Here is a 19,146-nt window from a genome sequence, read left to right on the forward strand (position 1 = left end):
GGTTTCTGTCTTGCATGCACACGCGCACACACAAAGGATAGGAGCCTTCATAATATTATTATCATCACTACTATAAGATTTGACTATTCTGGCACAATGGCATAGCAGTTAGCACTGGTGCCTCCTGATTCCTAAGCTATGGGTGTCAGTCAGGCTCAGTCTGCATGTAGTTTGCATGTACTCGTGTGTGTGTGTGTGTGTGTGTGTGTGTGTGTGTGTGTGTGTGTGCGTGTGCGTGTGAGCGCGATTGCCCTCTGAATGACTGGGGTCGTGCTATTTCATGACACTAGTGCTACGTTAGCTTAGCACAGCCTTGAAGGCTTGTCCCGGATGGTGACCGTGCCCCCGTCTCTCACCCTGTCCCCTGCAGGTTGGGTCGTGGGCTCCCTAGAGATCCTAGGCAGCCCGGCCAGCCTGGTGCGCAGCGTGGGCAATGGCATCGCCGACTTCTTCCGGCTGCCCTACGAGGGACTGACGCGCGGACCGGGCGCCTTCGTCAGCGGAGTCTCCCGCGGTACCACCTCCTTTGTCAAGCACATCTCCAAAGGTGTGTCCCTATGGCCTCCTTATGGTCCTCGGTAGGGGTGGGGGGATGGCTTTGTTGTCAGTCCAGCTGAAACATGCCCCACCCCCACCCCCACCCCCCATAGGCACGCTGACATCCATCACGAACCTGGCAACCAGCCTAGCGCGCAATATGGACCGCCTGTCTCTGGACGAGGAGCACTACACCCGACAGGAGGAGTGGAGGAGACAGCTGCCCGAGAGCCTGGGGGACGGCCTGAGACAGGGACTCTCTCGGCTGGGCATCAGCCTGCTGGGTCAGCACCCCCTCCCCACGCTCACATACACACACATACACACACCCGCATGCACATGCACGTCGCTCCTGGCTCATGCTGTGCGTTCTACAGGCGCCATTGCGGGTATAGTGGACCAGCCGATGCAGAACTTCCAAAAAACTTCGGAGACACAGGGATCTGCGGGCAGCAAGGCCAAGGGCGTCATCTCCGGTGTGGGCAAGGGCATCGTGGGGGTGTTCACCAAACCCATAGGTGGCGCTGCAGAGCTGGTCTCGCAGACCGGATACGGTAAGTTGAACTCCACCGCTCCCACGGTGTGTCCAGGAAGATGGAGCCTTCCTCCCCGCTGGAGGTCACTTGACAGCGGTTTACTTCGTGTTCTGGATTGACGTTTGTTAGTCGAGTTTTATCGTTTTCTTAAATATAGGAGCGCATCTCAGCATGATGGGAAAGCCTCTTGTCTCCATATCAGAATGCACTTTAGACATCCGCGATCTGCTCTTCATCCAGGGCAGTCGATAGTGTTTTAGGGTAAACAATTGGTGTCAATCCTCAGTAATGATTGAGTGACATTGACTCCTTTTTTGCTCTTTTCACTGCAAACTCCGATTCCTCCACTCTTTTCTCAGCTCCAGCACTGAGGTTTTGTTGCCGAAACACAAATCAAATTCTTCTGAAAATCAGAGTCACCGCATTTTTTGCCATCTTTTCCAGCCAAGTTTTGGAATTATTACCTCCAAATGACTTTCATATGCATGTGACGCACAAGTGGAAGATAAAAACATTAATATTCACATTTTTCCAGCATTGCGCTCATTAATTCTCACAGCATTTGTGTTCAAACGTTGCATCTCTGACACCAAACAAATGTTGGTCATAGAAACTGTTTGTTTTTGTGCGAGTGTGTGAGAGATCCCATCATCGTGTCCATGGGGTCCAGTGGACATGATGGGCTCACACTCATGATTCAAGGTTCCTGCAGGGGTGAGGGATACTGGAAGGCTACTTGGAGAGCTGCCCTTTCCTCGGCCGCTGTGTTTGTTGCACAAACGGTATTTTTTGCTCCTGCTGCAAGGTCTCCCCGTGTAGCACAGCGTTACAGCACATACACTACCAATGCAGTGTGCAGGGCCCCGCGCTCATCCCCCTGCTGTTCCACTGTGCACTCCGGAAGCCCCCCTTTGTCCCGGAAGGCAACTCTTCTGTTCTGCAGCAGACCTGGATTTTACCCCGTGGTCCGGTGCTGTGACATCATCAGCGGGGATCTTTGTGTGCTTTACAAACTGTTTTAGATGCAAGACATGAGCAGCTCATTCCACAGTGGTGTGAGAAGAGGATCAAGCTAATCCACAGGCACAGATCTAATGTCCAAAGTGTGTAGGTTCTGTTTTGGCCCCAGTGTGATGGAATGAGCTCCCACTGTCCCTCAGAGCTACTAAATCCTTTTCAGTATTTTGGAAGGGACTCGGAAGACATTTCTTTCCGATCCACTTCAATCCTGACAGCAACATAGTGGAGTCCAGTGCCATCTTTCAGGATGCCATCAACCTCTGTGTCGCTTCTACACGCAGCCGCTGGTGTCCACTAAATTGATGTCAGTGTAAATGTGATGCTATTGCTTCTGCCCCTCACCATCCCGCCAGGGGTCATGGGTTCAGTTCCTTGGGTTTTGTGGATGTTTGCAGCAGGATGCTGTGTGACTGATGGCTCTCATGACTGTACCCTCTCAAGGCATCCTTCATGGGGCCGGACTCTGGCAGCTCCCCAGACAGCTGTACCTGCCCGCGGAGGAGAAGTCGGCCGCTGCGCCCAACAGTCACGTCAAGTATGCCTGGTAAGACCCCTGTGACCCCGTGTGACTGCCATGTGCTTTTGGAGCCGTTTCATTGGCGCTCTGCAAAATCTCTGCACAATGGGGCGGCTTCATACTGATCTTCTCCAGAGATGTTTCCTCATGCGCAAAGCGGGTGGATCTGGGTTCTGCATCAGGCACCCGGTGCAGGGTCTTCCCTCCCCCCTTCAGAAGCCAAGCGCGGGGGCTTTTAAACTGCGGATGGAATGGGAGGAAAGAGTGGCAGCAGGGAGTGTGAGAGAAGACAGACGCAGGGAAAGATAAACAGGCCCGAGGGGTGTGTGGAGCAACGGGGGGCGCTGTGCACCGAGAGCTGTGTGAGAGCGGTGGTCTTAACTGTGCCTGTCTGTGTGACCCCTGCAGGAAGATGCTGCAGTCACTGGGTCGACCCGAGGTGCACATGGCCCTGGAGGTGACCATCGTGAGCGGCTCTGGCCAGGAACACGCCGGCTGCCTGCTCCTCACGGGGGAGGTGCTCTTTGTCGTGAGCCTCAGCGAGGATGCACAGCAGCAGGCCTTCCCCGTCACCGAGGTGCAATGCCGGCAGGAACCCGACCACGACGGCATGCTGAGCCTCACGCTGTGCCAGCAGAGGGTGGCCGGCGAGGTCGAGGTCAGCACTGGGGGCTGGGGGGACGGGGCTTCTGGACACTTCTGTACCTCTTCAACTTCTCCTCACGCAGGCTGTAAATGGGAAGGAGCGCTACAGCCACTCTGTCTCCATTGGAATCATGGGATAGAGGCCCATTTTGGGGACTGTGCTGTTATGGGGCAGCAGGTGGCATCACAGCTGGAGCTTTGCCCTCACATGTGAAGCACCTGGGTTCGAATCCTGCTCCTGTTGTAGTTCCCCTGAATTGATAGAGTAAAAATTATCAAGCTGTATAAATGGGTAAGACATTGTCAAGTAGCAGTAGTGCACTAGTGTAAGTAATCTAGGAGAAAAGTGTCATTTAAATGAGTAAATACTACAGAAGTATATGAATAAAGAGTCTAATCCTGTTACCAAAGTGACAGGGACAGAAACACTGTGAACTGGGACTCTTGTGTTCTCAAGGACACATGGAGAGGTGTGTGTGTAGTTCCACCTCACAGGCTGTGCAGCCCCCCTACGCTGAGCCTTGACTCCATGTCTGACTCCGGCCCTCTAGGGTGACACCAGCAGGGAGCGCCTCTCCGAGCAGCAGTACCAGCGTCTGGTGGACTTCGTGACCCGCGCGTCCCGGCACCTGTCCCCCTCGGGCAGCGCCCTGCAACAGCAGTCCCTTGTGACACCCGCCGAGCCCCCTGCCTCTCTCACCAAGACTTACCGCTACCTGGTGGCACCGCACTTTGCCCGCGTCTTCGTCAGCAAGTTCACCACCGTCAAGAACAAGGCCCTGAGGGTCGGCTTCCCCTGACAGCAGCGGGATGTGCAGCATCTCTCCCGCCACTGCTTCTCCACAGGGCCGTGTTCCCCCTCCCCCCCCACAGGGGGGTCACTGCTCGGGCACACATGACCCCGGGGGGGGTCATGTACAACATATGCAATAAAGAGGCCCAGAACACATCTGCTGCATCCAAGCAGGACCGCAGGCCATTCGCCCACATGCAACACACTAGACACCACAGCAAGGCCCAGTGCTCCCCGTTGAGTCCACGCATCCTCACTACAGTTCCACGCAGTTTACATGGGGCCGTTTACAAGAGCTTATTAGTCAAAATCATGCACATACATTTCTTTGATGTCATTTTGTGTGCAATATCCGCCTCTCTACTGAAAATAAGATTTAATCTCTTTAAATGTGAGCTTTAACCAAATGTTTTTTTCTATTTTTTGTGAAGAGCTTTGCATTCCCTACATGTATGACAACGTTATTTTTGTACAAGTCTCTGCCAAGTCTACTTATTGAACTTTTTTATTGATACTGCCTTTTGAAAAACCTGTTGACACTAAGCCAGCTTTATGTAAGAACTCAGTTTTGTAAACTGTCCAAATGCTTTCAATGGCACATAAAAATGGTTTAGATATAATTCAATATTTAATTCTAATAAAGTAACTTAATTTAATGGAAGTGTTTTCTTTAAAAGTCACTCACATTTATCATGAGGAAGTTGTGCAATAAATCTTACACAACTAAGGATACACATTGTAAAGAACTGCACATGAATTAGAGGATGCACTTAATAATCACATCAGAGTATAAAGATAAGTACTGTAGGCAGGTGTCTATTAGACTAACTAGTGACATACTTCACACTAGATGGTGGAAGAGAGGGAGGGGCTACTGAAAGGCCCCCTGCTGGCAGGAGAGAGAACTGAACCGGGTCCCTCCAGGCTCTGTGAGTCTAAACACTGAATGATCAACGGCAGCTTCTGTGTGGACATTGTGTCCTTGGGTGGAGGAGCCTGCAGACAGGATAACATCAGGCTGAATATCCTGGGCTGAAGTACCAGGGTACAGCTGGAGTGTAAGTACTGATTCCACACAGGAATTAGAATCCTGCCTACTTCCTGTCTTGCCACAGCAGACCTATCAAGTCAGTTAACCCCAGGAAGGCAAGTGACTTCCCAGGAGGGTCCCATGCTGCTCAGCTGTGGCCGCGGTGAGGGCAGGACACAGAGTTGCCGAGCCGCCGTATGACCTTGGACACACGGCGACGTCCAGAGGACGAGTCTGCAGTGGGAGCAGCCAGAGAGGTAGAGGAGTCAGGGCACATTTACACCAGCTGGACACTGCAGGTGACGGACAGGCCTGTTGCTCATGGGGGGGTCAGAACCACAGCAGTACAATAGGATTTTTCTCCAAACTGCCTTCCAAGGTATTTTATGCACTGGCTCTTCATATTATGACATTCCAGTTATAAGTTTTCTTAATTGTTGTATTTGTGAGGTTTGTCTGATGTGAAGCAAAAGTGACGCGTTTTTTTCCATACCCAGGCAATAGGTAACAGTAAAACACACAAGCAATAGGAATTTAAGAACATCTTAACTCACTTCCAGTGTTTACAGCTCATGTTGATGATCAGTATGATGACAGTCGTACATGGTTGAGATAAATCAATGACTGCCATTAAACGGGAGTTCATGGAGAGAAGATATTTTTGTCATTTTAAAATGGTTTTAATTTTAATGTAGCTCAAAGTTAATGTTACAGTGAAACATCATAGCTACAGGCACCCCTCTACTTACGTAAATCCAGATTTACGGAAAAAAATTCCCAGCATACACATTAGCAACAGATGACGCTTACGCAAAACATCCAAAATACACTGAGCACAAGTCAGCATAGCCAGACAAGGCAGGAAGCTGCATCTCTCATTGATATAATGCTTTTTTTGCATATTTTTTACCCCTTTCATTATTCACAATACTTGGTGGTAAACGTGCACTTGAAGGAAAATGAGAACCGTCTCACAAGCGTACAGCAGTCTATTTGGAGATGAAATTGAAAATAATAAGGAAGTAGATGGACAAAGATTATCATCTATAGTAATGTAATTTTTTTATACCCATGTTTGCAACAAATGACTAGGGTAGGCTAGGTTATGTTGAATGGTGGGGGAGGAAGGGGAATCTGACATACGCAACTTCTGACTGATGTAAGGGGTTGAAGAATGGTCTATTTGCGTAAGTTGAGGGGCGTCTGCATATCCAAGTTCTTACAGAACCTATTCCAGGATGTTGGGATTATTAAACTTTTTTGATAACTGATGAAAGTGATGAATACAGAGAAATTTGAGTTTTATAAGACTGTCAAACAGTAAGTCACCTGGGATTTTTTTTATCCGGTTTTTTTCTCATTTTATGTGCAGGTATTGTTTGTTTGAAAACTGTGTATTTGTTAAATGCTACCATGGATAGCACTATAGTAAGCACTACTAAGAACAGCACTGCAAGCTCAGAAAAGACACCCTGTGACTCCGGCAGGACATACCAGCTGTCCGTGATCTGAAGTCACACGCACGGGAACCTGTTCGGGAGGTAAACTGACTGGCGAGGCCCTGCTCCTGCTGGGCATGTCTCTGCAGCAGGAGCTCCTCGCAGTCCAGCGCTGCCACGTACCGCGAGTATGACCAGCACAGCTGGAGGGGTGGGAACCATTTAAGTGACAGTGGATCACAGGAGTCTTTAAATGGAACAGGTGATGGGCAGGGGACAGGAGCCACTCACCGGCCGAGAGGAGGTGATTGTGTCTCCGTTTTCAGCCCCCCAGGAAAGGTCCTCGTGGCCACTTCCATAGCCACTGCCATCTTCCCCAAAGAGACCCTCTGCAAAGTGTGAGCTCAACTTTGCTGCCTCCTCCTGGTTGTCAGGGGTAAATAACATCATTTTCTGTCAGCTTCCGAATGCACCAGAGCACAGCAGGAGCACACTTCATCTCAGGACAGCTTTAGAGCTGCTCACCTACTGGTTAAGGACCTGCATTAGAAGGTTTATGTCCTAGGAACAACCCTGTCATCATACCCCTAAGAAGGTACCCAACTTAAACAGCTTAAGCACCACTCCTCATACAGGTGTGTACGTGTGTGTTCCCCTGCAGACCCTGCTCTTACCTTTGCCCTCCTCTCCTTCTCCTCCTCCCTCTGCCTCTTGAGCTGCTCCCGCTGCTCTGCCTTATGCTTGTCCAGCAGGGGAAGCACTTGTGTCTGCTCCTCCACACTGTTCTTGAAGGCTGTGAACTCTGGCCACAGCTTGAATAGGTCCCCCAGCACAGTCATCTGCACAACACACACATTAAGCACCAGGGGGTGCCAATTAGCACCATCATCTGTCTAACACACCCAGCACTAGAGGGCATGATCAGCAATCACATCCAGCCCCAAAAAGAAGCAGTGCACTGTACTCTATAATACCAAGAACTCTGTGTGTATGTGTGGCTGTATCTCAGAGACCTGTGCCTCCTGGAACACATAGGGCCCCAGCTCCCGCTTCTGCTCCAGGATGCGGCGCGCCTGCTCGGAGGGGATATCAATCTGCAATGCTGGCGGAATCGATGAGTTGATGAAGCAACTGATGATGGTGTTCACCTTCTGCTGGATGGTGGCCTCGTCCGAGTGCGACTGGTGCAGGTCCTTGGGTTCGAGAAGAGAGAGAGACCTGTTTGTGGGCTCATGGACAGCAGTGGACATACTTCCACTTAAGGGAAAATACCAGAGCTGTGTTTGGTCTGCACCGAAGTCTCAGTGTGTCCCCATGTGACTGTCAGTGGTACCTTGTACTTCTGCACCTCCAGCCAGAAGAGCACCCCGTTCTCCAGGAAGTCGCCCTTGAGTGAAACAAAGCGTCGGAACTCGAGGCAGGTGACCGGATTCAGCAGAGCCCTACAGAATTCCGGTAATTCCTTGGCTGTGGCCATCCATGAGAAGTCCATCTGCTGGCGAGATGGACAGGGAAGGATAGGTAGTATTCCCAAAGAGCAAACTTGAATACCACAACCCAGAGTCAGACCCACCTTCCACATCTCCCTCTTCTTCCGCTGCCGCAAGATGAACTCGTCCTCCTCCACATCTGTCACCTGTGCCTTGACACCGCGAGAGGTCTTAGTGCGAATGGTCCCCAAAGTCATTGAAAACACTGCTCTCTAGTGTCTCACTGCTTATAATGCCAGCATTTGTCTCGTCCCAAAAATGAAGTCATTTCCTGGTAGTACTGTTCCACCTAGACCGCACCCCCATAACAGCCCCACTCACAACATGGGCTCACCTGCATCCTCTGGCGCTCAGAAAACTGGGGTGTGGCCAGGTAGAGGGGCAGCCACTTGTTTTCTATGCGGCGCCTTACCAAGTTCTGCACGTGAGTCAGTACAGGTGCTGAGAGATAGCCCCGGAGCAGCTGCCCCCAGCCGCCAACCTTCTGCAGAACCTGTGCATGCATGCACACAAACACACACACAAGTCATAAATGGTCATGTTAATGTCAAGGTTACTGCAAAAGTTTAAAAATAAATATTTACTTGAATGTCACAAAGGTGAATAGATCAATTGTTTGATATAAAAAGCTAAGTTAGAAGAATAAGTTGCATGGTAACAAACAGGATGAGCACAATTAAAGAATGGAGAGAGAACACTTTAATGAACAAGACCAATTACAATTCCTTGTTCAGTAAAGACAGAACTCATTAGTTACTCAAGCTGTTGCATCTGAAAAAGAAAACACACAAAGACATAGAGTGTATATGAGATACACTAGATGCTATAAAAATAGGTATGAACAGACTGTGTCCTGGCCAGGCTGCTCCCATAGTCTCAGGACCTTGCGTGGACATCAGTGTGCAGTCACCGGTCACAAACCTTCATCCACCTTGTGGGTCGGCCTGAGTAGCCTTGTACCCCCAGTCCAGCCTTTCAAGTTAACCCTTGTGCTCCAGTGAAGCTGACTTGCAGCTTTTGGAAGTAAAATGTCAACATGAAATACTGTGACCCACCTCTTCCTGCTCCTTCCTGGTCGCTGGGCTGTTGAGGCCAAAGAAGTACTTCCTGTTGAGGTATTTGCTCCTGATGGATTCAGACTGCTGTGCCCTCTGTGCTTCATCCCTCTGAGGAATCCTTCTCAGCTGCCCGATCTCTAGCCAGCACATCAGATCTGTGCTGGAACCACATACACAGACATACTGATTAACTACTACATTTAATTATCTTTGGGCCAAAAAATATTTAATTCAGTGACAGTAATTACAGGAGGTCCTCAACTTATAAACACAACTGGGACTGAAAGGAGGTCTGTAAAGCAAAAGTCACTTTACCCACAACATGACTATCAACAAAAGCTTAATATCACGATTTATTCAACGGTGAGGTACTTCAAAGATCAAAATTTTGTAAATCAGTCATTAATAACATGAGGAACCAGCGTACATGAGTGGCCTAACAATGTCACTAGTGTACTGCTACTGAATAATGCTAAGAACCTTAAACACTCTGGGGTCAAATTCTGGAACAGTCGTAACTGGTAGCTAAAATCCATGACCTGCACCTATAAAACGCATTTCAGTACATGTGCTCCATTCACAACAGCTGAATAGGAAAAATGGTTCAGTTTCTAAATAAACCTGGTTTTAACCACTTAAATGCAAATGAAATGAATTGTGTGAATGAAAGGGGAGGAATTCTCTCAGGCCAGTATGGTACTGGAACGACCTGATGTGATGTCAGCCACTCGAGTGGAAGTAATTTGCACCCTCTCCTTCTCTGGCCATTTCTCGCCAAGTGAAACATTTCTTTTCTCCCGGCGTTTTATAAATATTTACTCAAACCCCTGAGCGCAAATTGGCGCTGACACGCGATTACTGCTACACAGAACAGAACTGCTGACTTTCCCCTTGAAAACAATGTGCCATTCATTTGCTAACAGGTTAGCATTCTGAAAAGTAATGAGATACAGGTGGCAGCTGGGGGGGCAGCCGACAGCGTGTCCTCAGGTGCCAATGTCACACGACAACAGGAAAAACTGAGCCTCTCGGATGGACACCAGTCAGCAGCTCACACCTTCCAAAGTTCTCCTCCAAGAAATCATGGAAGTGCTTGAGGTCTTGCCGGCGACGCAGGAGATGGCCCAGATGGTAATTGCGAAACTGTTCTGGAACCAGCGTCCAGGGGTCTGGTTCTTTTGGGGATTCCACCAGGGGCTGAGGGGGGCCGCTCGCTGACGGACTCTGAAGAAAGAAGCAAGGACATGTTGGATGCTGAGCTCAGAAACCATGTAAAGGACACACAGCCAACATGCAGTACCACAAGCGTACACAAGGAGGCTCACCTGGCTCAGTGTGCGCAAGGACTTCCTGTGCAGGGCCTGCAGTTTCTTGTAATGTACTGCATCTACGTACCTCATTTCCTCCCACAAATGCACCTGAAAGATTGCAAAAAATTGAATTATAGCACAATGTTGCAGCTATTTATGAAGGTGTATCAGTTCTAAACAGCTGCTCTGATGCACTGGAAGTCCAACAGAAAGGTTCATACGGGGATAGTCAGCCTGGTTTGTGATGATCTCCGGCACCTGTGGATGTTCAGGTGGTGTGGTGGGTCAGTCTACTTTGTGATGATCATTTTCCTACACATCAGTGCAGTGCAGCACACACAAGGTCCTTGGGGCAAGGTAAAAGCAATGTGACATACGCTACTGAAGGTCAGCTCATCTTGTGCCATCAGCAGGCTCCAGGGCTCCCGCAGCACAGCCACGGCATGCTGCTCTGCCTGCTCAAACAGCTCCTTGTGGGGTGACGTCAGACCTGCGTGCACGTGCCTCCGGCACTCCTCCTCTACACCAATGCTCATGTGTGTGCTGGGGCACAGGTAGGTATAGTACAACAACTGCAAAGGGTCAGAATTCAACAAGACAATTCAGAACTGCAGCCTCCAGACACTGAAAACATACCTGCTGCCAGGGCAAAACAGTGAGATCAAAACAGGTCTCTGGTCAAGGTCTGATGTTTGACTGCCCACAGAATTCTGCTTTATAGCTGGAGGTGATGATGAGGACCACGCTACCAAGCTCCATCTTCAGATGGCGATGATGAGCACGGCATGGCCAGCTAGTATATCCCCTTCTCCAGGTTGCCAGATGTCACTTATCCCCAACCAGCCCACCCCTACTTCACCTGAGGGCCTGCTCTTACTTCCAGGATGGGAGTACTATGGCCAGCAGTTCCAGGAGTGGAGACAAGACAGTAAGTCACACAATGATTTACAGGCAGCGAGTCAGGGCTGCTCTGGAGTCTGGATGCCTGGTTCTGGCCCCAGTGATGGGAGATCTTGGGTTTCTCTTTAAGCAGGTTTCCTCCCAACGAATACCATGGCAGTGCACCTGCTCTCACCTGTGCTTGGCGTTGCTGTCTGAAGAGATCCAGCCCATCGTCGCCGAACAGCTGGTGAAACAGCTGCAGGTCGCACCAGAAGTGGATGCAGCTCTCCCACAGCTGTGAAAAAGAGTGGGTAGGTAACGCTGAAAAATTTCAGTTCAATTTATTTTCATACAAAGCCTCTCAGCAGAATGATGCATTTAAATTTATTCATGTAACTGATGCTTTTCTCCAAAGCAACTTACAATGTTGAAGTATTTACAATTGTTTACCCCTTTATACAACTGGGTATTGTTACTGGAGCAATTTTAGGGTAAGTACCTTGCTCAAGAGTATTACAGCTGGAGGTAGGAATCAAACCTGCAACCTTTGGGTCTAAAGGCAGCAGCTCTAACCAGTAAGCTACCAGCTGTAATATTTAGAGAAGTTTGAGAGCAGACCACTGAGAGGGGAAAAAAAATTCCATCGATGGAAAAGGGGGGAAGAGAAGTAAACTTCTGCCAAGTGCCAATGGCTGCCCACCCCTTGTGGACGTTCTAATGTGGTGTTTTGGACTACTGGCATCTAATCTCCAGTATGTAAATTACTACTGATATATTTGTGGTTAATTTTCTTCCAAAAGAGTCTTACTCATTTGTTCAGAATTAGTTACAGTACAGCCCTGTAGATTTCCAATTATTCCCAGCCTTACTGAGATAATGTTTTATCACTCTTGCACAGCTATATTTGTACAGCTGGCCCTTTACAGGAAAAGCAGGCCCGTACGGCTCTCCTGGGCTTTCACAGCAACGAACCGCCAGGGCCAGCCTGTAGTACCTTGTTTCCTGAGTGCTCACAGAAGCAGGTGAAAAAGAACCCCGCCCTCGACTCCTGTGCCAGGACCTGCAGCATGCGTTCCGTGTCATCTCCCCAGTCTCTGGATCCGCCCCCAGCAGCACCCTCATCTGTCTAAGAACCCAGAAACATACACACACATATCAAAATCATTATTGCCATCAGACCCACTACCCACTCCTAGATGAGACAATCAGAAAAAATAATGTACTGAACCAGTAGGAAGTGCTATAAAGTCCTGATCTGACCGTTTACTTGACCTTGTGTGGTTTAATAGTTGATCTACCTGCCAACCAGCTGAGGGAACTCCCCAAGGAACACAGGATCTGCTCCGTTGCTGCTGTAGCAGTCTGATGGCACGTGTGTAAGGGTCAATGCCCATCAGCAGCTGTAACTGCTGCTCTCTCCAAAGTCTCAAGCGGGCCGCACCGCCCTCACCGCTGGGGGAATGAACCATCCAGAATCTTGGGCACCTAAACATTATGGACAATTAAATGCAGGCAGCAGATTCTTTTCAAATGAACCTTCTCTGAACGCAGCTGGGTTCCTGTTCAGGTGCTAGCAATGTCCTGCGGTAGTTAAAGTACTCTAGTAAGATATTATTACTGTCAGCCATTATTTAGCTGATACCTTTCTCCAGGAGGACTTACAATGATAGATTTAAGGTTTTTTCATTAAGCTACTTCAAAGTATTTACACAACTGGGTAATTTTACTATATCACCTCAGGGTAAATACCTTGAGCAAGTGTTCTAAAGCAAGATCGAGGATATTCAATTTATTTATTTTTTTTTTAAAAAAAGCTGCTTTCCATAAAAAGAAGATGTTAAGAAATTATAAATAACAGGTTCTGCAATCGCTTAAATCAATATGAAAGCTTTTTACTTAGTGTTCCAGTTTATTGCTGCAAAAAAAAAAAAACAAAGACAACAGATCAAAGAAGCATAACAGAAATTCAGTGTCCAGCATCTCTGAACAAAAGCACATATGAACTCTTACCAGTACAGCAGCATTACTTCTGTGATGTAAGCCTGGACACGGCATAGTTTGTCCTCCCTCCAGCAGAGGGTGCTGGCAATGTTCAGCCTGGACAGCATCTCCACACTGAGCGTGCATGGTCCTCCGCTTAGCAGGTAGTGGTCCTTCATCTGGAGCAGGAGCCTGTTGCAAAGAGGCGGACAGTTCCACAGCAGTGAGGAAACTGGTTCAATAGATATATCCAACACGAGTTCATCGAACGCTTAGAGGAGAGGGGGTCAGTAAAGCACAATCTTGTTTTGAAAATAACTAAATAAAATTTAAAAATATTACTAGCTATGGCATAATTCTACATGAAAGTAATCCACTTTCAATTCAATATTTTCTCCAAATATATTTATGGCCATGTTTCTAGGAGGGGTCCTTAGCTTTCATCATATTCTTAAAAGAGTCCGTGGCCTAGAAAAGGTGAACGCATGGCTCTAACACAACAAAACTTTTACATGGCACTTTGCTTGTTCCTATAATGTTCATACCTCTGTTCCTGTCCTGTAAACTGTCACCAACAGTGGCAAACAAAATGATTTAATACCTACAATGACGAGGTCAGCAGGACTGCACAAGTTACAAAAGAGATGAAAGATAGCAGTGCCAGAGAACTGGCAATGTCCTCTAATGCATATACAAACATTGGCTGTACCTGTTTTTTCTTTTCACATTCTGCAGAGTCTTTAGTCGTTCAATATCTATCCAAAGGTAAAAGAGCTTCTCTCCTGGCGTTCCATGTAAAGTCCTCTTAAACTCCTCCAGGTTGTAGACCTTGTTGTCATGGTAACTCTCTTCGATGTCTTCCCCCATCTCAAACGCCTCATTACTGTCCCGTTGCTGTGTGTGTTCTCTCCCTTCGCGTGGCCCTGCCGGCACCTCCCAGTCATATCCCAGCTCACACCGATCTGAGCGAGATCCTTCAGGGTTGCGCTGTGGAGTGCCATCTACCTCTGAGTCCATGGCTATCTGGACCGGCAATGGGGATGGAGGAGCGCCCTCTTCAGACATCCTGATGTCCACATCCTGACCTGAGACAGCAGCTGGTTGATGGTGAGTAACCAGGAGCACACATGACCTTACTCGCAGAAAGAGGCAGGGGTTTCAACTGACCACTGCTCCTGTAGCTGGCTGGGTCATCAGACAGGGGCACTGGGGAACCACAGCTGCTGGGAACATCTCCAGTACCTTCCGAGGCACCACTCACACCTCCCTCTCTCCATGGGGAACAGACTGGAGCCGGCGCTGCCTGGGTGCTGAGCAAGGCCTGGCCCCCCTCAACTAATGAGAACCAGGGACTGCTGTCTGTCACGGATGCCTGTATGTGACAAGAAACAAGTCTGATGCAGTTCATGTACAAGCATGCACACGTCTGTTTAATCCAGGGCTAGGCAACCAATTTCTGGAAAACTGTAATGTTGCTTCTATTTTAAGATGCGCATTGGGTTTATTTTGCATTACAGATGTACAACAGTTTTATGTATCATCTTCTAATGGGGGGTTGCGGTGTCGCAGCAGCGCTGCAGGCCTGACCGGGTCCTGCCCTCTGGCAGGTCTGGGGTTCAAATCCTGCTTGGGGTGCCCTGTGACGGACTGGCGTCATGTCTGGGGTGTATCCCCTCCCCCTCCAGCCTTGTGCCCTTCGTTGCTGGGCTTGGCTCTGGCTTGCCATGACCGTGCTTGGGATAAGCGGTTTCCGACAGCGTGTGTGGGTTTTAAACCTGTATTTAAAGGAGTCCAAAGTTGTTCTGATATTCTAGATTTGGTTTTGAATTAGATTTTCTCTGTGTTCAAGGCAGGAATTTTTTTAAATTTTATGCCTCAAGCATACAGTTTATTTTTAAAATTTAAATTAAATTAATTTTATTAGAATTTGTCAAGATTTAACTTTAAGAGCACATATTCTGAAACAAATTATGCTCATTACGCAAGGTAGCCTGTGTGTAACTTTTTTCTGTTCAGCACCAAAGCTTAAACACGCGGCATGAATCTACACCCTCCCAGGTTGTCTGGGTTCTGGACTACACCGCATGCCACCCTACTCACTTGACCGAAGGATTCACAGAGCGTCGTCATCAGAGCGTCACCCTGATCGTCAACAGGGGCAGGGGGGTGGCACTGAGGGCTCACAGCCCAGGGTTGATACTTGAGGTCCACCAGAAGACTGTGTCCCAAGTGAGTACCATCTACCTGAGATAGCAGCTTTGCAAGCCTACATTGAATCACACGCATTAGATATTCATTAGAACTGCTCAAGATGAAGAAATACAAACAAAATGCTAAGAAATCTACAACATATGAGAACATGTGGACTAAGACAAAATTATGCATACATTACATTTACAATGTAGAGCCTTCTATAATGCTCTATCTAAAGAAATTAACCAATGTAATTACTGGTGTGCAACAGCCTCTAGAATATCATTACCTGTATTCAAAGTAACAGTCACTTTGCAAAAATAAGGGAAGCCTTTCCTTTTTGATCCACTCAATCCCCTGTTCTCTGTCCAAGCACTACAAAAAACAACAATTATGTGGAAAAGTACGTTCCTCCTTTTTCTCTGCTAAAAAGTAGCCCAAATGGCAATACACTGGCTCCTCTGCTTACGAACAATTGAGACCAGGAGTCTGTTTGTAACTCATTTAAGTGATTTTACCACTAAGTTATAATCAATAAAAATTTGATAACACAGAGGTATCCCTCGATTTATTTGTTGATTAGGTTCTATACAACTTTGGAACATATCTATAATAAGTAAAGAATACTCTTAAGAATTTTAATTGAATATTTTCATTAATGTCGAGTTACATTAAAATTAAATTGACTTTAAATTGTGATCATCTCCACAAACTCCTATTCCATGCCGATTGATGACTATTCACCCCATAAACATTTGCAATGTTCGTAATCTTGTTATTGATCACAAGGACTCACGAACACCAGACACAAGTTGTAAACACTGTGGAAGTGAGTTGAATTAAGGCGGTCCTCACTCCTGTTCTGTTTGGGTGCTCTTTACTGCCATCTATTGGCTCAGCAGGTAAACACAGGCCACGTTCACTCCGCTACAGAGATTTTAGAAAATAGAAATGTGGAGAAAATGGAATTAAAAGTGAATAAGTAAACTGTAAAATGTTTGTATCTTCGAAAATAACTCGACCGTTCGAAACATGAGGACCCAGCATACTGTGCAAGTAGGTTTCAGGGCTTACCAGGAATTAGACCCATTACACTGAAGTGGTTATTACTATACACACAGTTGTTCATGAACCTACCAAGACAGTGCATCTATTGTCAGGTAAAGTGCTGATTGAGATCATCGTCTGGCTTGCAGCAGGTTTCAGCTTATACTGTGATAGCAGAGATCGGATCCTCTTGGATATGGACTCTGCGGTTTCACTGACCAACTCAAAAACTTCACAGTCCTTACTGTATTTTAAAGGTGTAGAAAAAGCCTGTTGAGAAAGGATGGACATTTACTTTGTAAAAGCACAAAGTAAATATGTATAGTGTCTCAATAATATCCCAAGATGGCCAGCCACCATTTTACGTAGCTTTTCGTAATTGTATCTATGATAGTAAGATATGTGAAAGATGTATTCATATTCAGGAATTACAGTACCTAGACAATGTGTTTGTTACACTTTCACAAGTGGAGTAAGAAAAAGGCATGGCTATGCTCTTCATCTTACCAGAAGCCTTAAGAACTCATTGAAATAATAAACCAGTAGGTCATCACTAGACAGGAGCTCTTCCTACAGGAAAAGTAAATATGAGTCAGAAGGCTTCTCCATCACTCAGTACAGTAGGTCCCCGCATTAAGATGTTAATATAAATTGAAAAATGTGTGTAGATGTCAGTATGCTGTACTGGGAAAATCCCATTAAAAGGGACCTAATGTTCCCCAGTCTGGAGATGAGTGTTGTCAAAAGCAAAAAAAAGGGGAAAAAAACTAAAAATATTTACAACAAAATGTTCTTATTGTTGGGGGGTGCGGTGGTGCAACGGGCTTGGCTGGGTCCCGCTCTCTGGTGGGTCTCGGGTTCAAGTCCCGCTTGGGGTACCTTGTGACGGACTGTTCTGGGTGTGTCCTCTCCCCCTCCAGGCTTGCGCCCCGTGTTGCTGGGTTAGGCTCCCGTTCGTCGGGACAAGCAGTTTCAGACTGTGTGTGTGTTCTTATTGTTAAGTGCCTTTCAGTCGATGTTGAGTTTCTGACCAAAAGTGTAGAGGCCTTCCAGAATGTTCTCTCCTCCTCCTCCTGTGTCCTCAGTGTTGAAAAGGGTGTGATTGTACTTTTCTTCATATTTCATTGTAGTCCCTTCTTTTGCTTTCTACTTTTGACTTTTTCTTTATTTTATAAAATAAGATTTTAAGGTCTTCTCTGTTAGAAGTGTGGTGTCAACATGTTGGACGTTGCTGATGTTCTTTCCACCACCTTTGAGTCCACATTTCCCTCCTTTTTACATTTTACATTTTTCAGTGGGGAGATGTTATATATTTATCGTCGTAGCAGGAAGCTACAAACGAAACACACGGAGTAATGCACTAAAAACGACATTTGGTTTATGACTTATGATTTTTTTCAGCCACGTTACCTGAGAAACATCGTATAATAGCGGGGACCACCTGTACAGCACCAACAGACATTGTACACGAACAAAAAGCCAAGGAACTGGTTCACTGTGTTTTAAAACTAAAAGTAATATAAAGCAAAGGCAGGAGAGTCCTGTAAAAGAGCGCATAAATGATAGCGGACAAAATAAGACAAGAAGGATTGAAAAGAAAAGGTCAGACGGAGCGGCTCGCGCTCGGCTTTGTCCTGAAGTAACTAATCGCTCATTGATTTTACATGAAGTGCTTCGTCACTCGAAGATTTATGTTAACAAGGGCATTAAATAATCGATAAGAGTGGGTAAAAGTGTGTTGTTAGGCGTTGTATTATCTTATTAAGCATTATTATCAATGATAAACTCGTTATAATTATAAAGGAGAGCGGCCGTTGCCACAACAAAAGCTCAGAAACCGGCACAAAAGTTTTCTGGAACTTCGTCAAAAGTTTCGCTCAACTAGTACTAGTTTCACTTTGACTAGTTCTACTACATCTTAAACTAGTACTGCTGTTATACCTGTTCAGCTAAAGGCCCAAAAGACTAAAAAAAAATAAAGGATGATAAAAAGACAAACTCACGAAGTTGTCGTTCGTGATGTCCGGGGGATCTGGGAAGAGAGAAGGGAGTTTTTTAAAAAGTTGTAACCGCGCAGATTTACTGTGATTTCACCCGTTAAGCGAGTGACGAGAGGGTGAGTTGCGTGCGAAGCGGGCGAGATGTGGGTTTTGAGGTGGAAAAGGTGTCACCTGCCGTGAGGATCCTCTCCGACATGCTGCTCTTCCCTCCGGCGACCCGAGACTCGGCTCAGTCAGTGAGTCTGTTTCCTTGAGTCCTTCGCTTCGGCGCGCAACAAACACTGACAGACAAACAAACAAACAAATAAAATAAAAAGGCGCCGCGAGCTGCTCACTCACTGCCTCGCTGGGACTGTGACGCTGACCGTCCTCGCGCTCCCCAACGTCTCCGCGCACCTGGCCAAAGGCGCGGGGTGGGGAGGGGGGGGGCGCGGTTTCCATGGAAACACTCACAGTAAAACACCGCCACTGACACCAACGGATCACCATCACACACCAACACTGACGTCAAAACACACCAAAACAATGACAGTAACGCACCAGCACCAAAATCAGTGACACACTCCAACAGTGGCACTGACACTGACAATAACAACACCCACAGCAACAGTGACACACTAAATGACAGTGACATTTACACCAGCAAATACCATGATACCACTCCGATGC

At 47.2% G+C, this 19,146-nt stretch overlaps 2 protein-coding genes across 5 annotated transcripts in view; one reads left to right on the plus strand and one right to left on the minus strand.

The window, feature by feature from the left end:
* Positions 1-4,591, plus strand: part of vps13b (vacuolar protein sorting 13 homolog B) — a 249,181-nt gene extending 244,590 nt beyond the window's left edge. For all 4 annotated transcript variants that reach the window (XM_029245971.1, XM_029245972.1, XM_029245969.1 and 1 more), the window contains exons 57-62: positions 371-547; positions 651-821; positions 915-1,091; positions 2,535-2,637; positions 3,019-3,268; positions 3,807-4,591. In XM_029245971.1, the coding sequence (XP_029101804.1) occupies positions 371-547; positions 651-821; positions 915-1,091; positions 2,535-2,637; positions 3,019-3,268; positions 3,807-4,055 (1,127 nt within the window). In that variant the 3' untranslated portion in view covers positions 4,056-4,591. The remainder of the gene's footprint in view (positions 1-370; positions 548-650; positions 822-914; positions 1,092-2,534; positions 2,638-3,018; positions 3,269-3,806) is intronic.
* Positions 4,592-4,861: 270 nt separating this feature from the next.
* Positions 4,862-18,801, minus strand: rgs22 (regulator of G protein signaling 22). The gene is made up of 24 exons (XM_029260064.1): positions 18,649-18,801; positions 18,481-18,509; positions 16,985-17,047; positions 16,568-16,747; positions 15,720-15,805; positions 15,338-15,503; positions 14,405-14,609; positions 13,947-14,322; positions 13,268-13,429; positions 12,556-12,742; positions 12,252-12,383; positions 11,451-11,552; positions 10,753-10,947; positions 10,391-10,483; positions 10,123-10,289; positions 9,063-9,225; positions 8,342-8,500; positions 8,091-8,159; positions 7,851-8,009; positions 7,531-7,710; positions 7,117-7,356; positions 6,809-6,940; positions 6,573-6,720; positions 4,862-5,312 (listed from the first exon to the last, which is right to left on the minus strand). Exons 1-24 carry the CDS (start codon positions 18,671-18,673, stop codon positions 5,227-5,229), a joined length of 3,504 nt encoding a protein of 1,167 aa, XP_029115897.1. The 5' UTR covers positions 18,674-18,801; the 3' UTR covers positions 4,862-5,226.
* Positions 18,802-19,146: the final 345 nt, after the last annotated feature.

Source organism: Scleropages formosus, chromosome 18 (assembly GCF_900964775.1).
Source record: "Scleropages formosus chromosome 18, fSclFor1.1, whole genome shotgun sequence".
NCBI lineage: Eukaryota > Metazoa > Chordata > Actinopteri > Osteoglossiformes > Osteoglossidae > Scleropages > Scleropages formosus.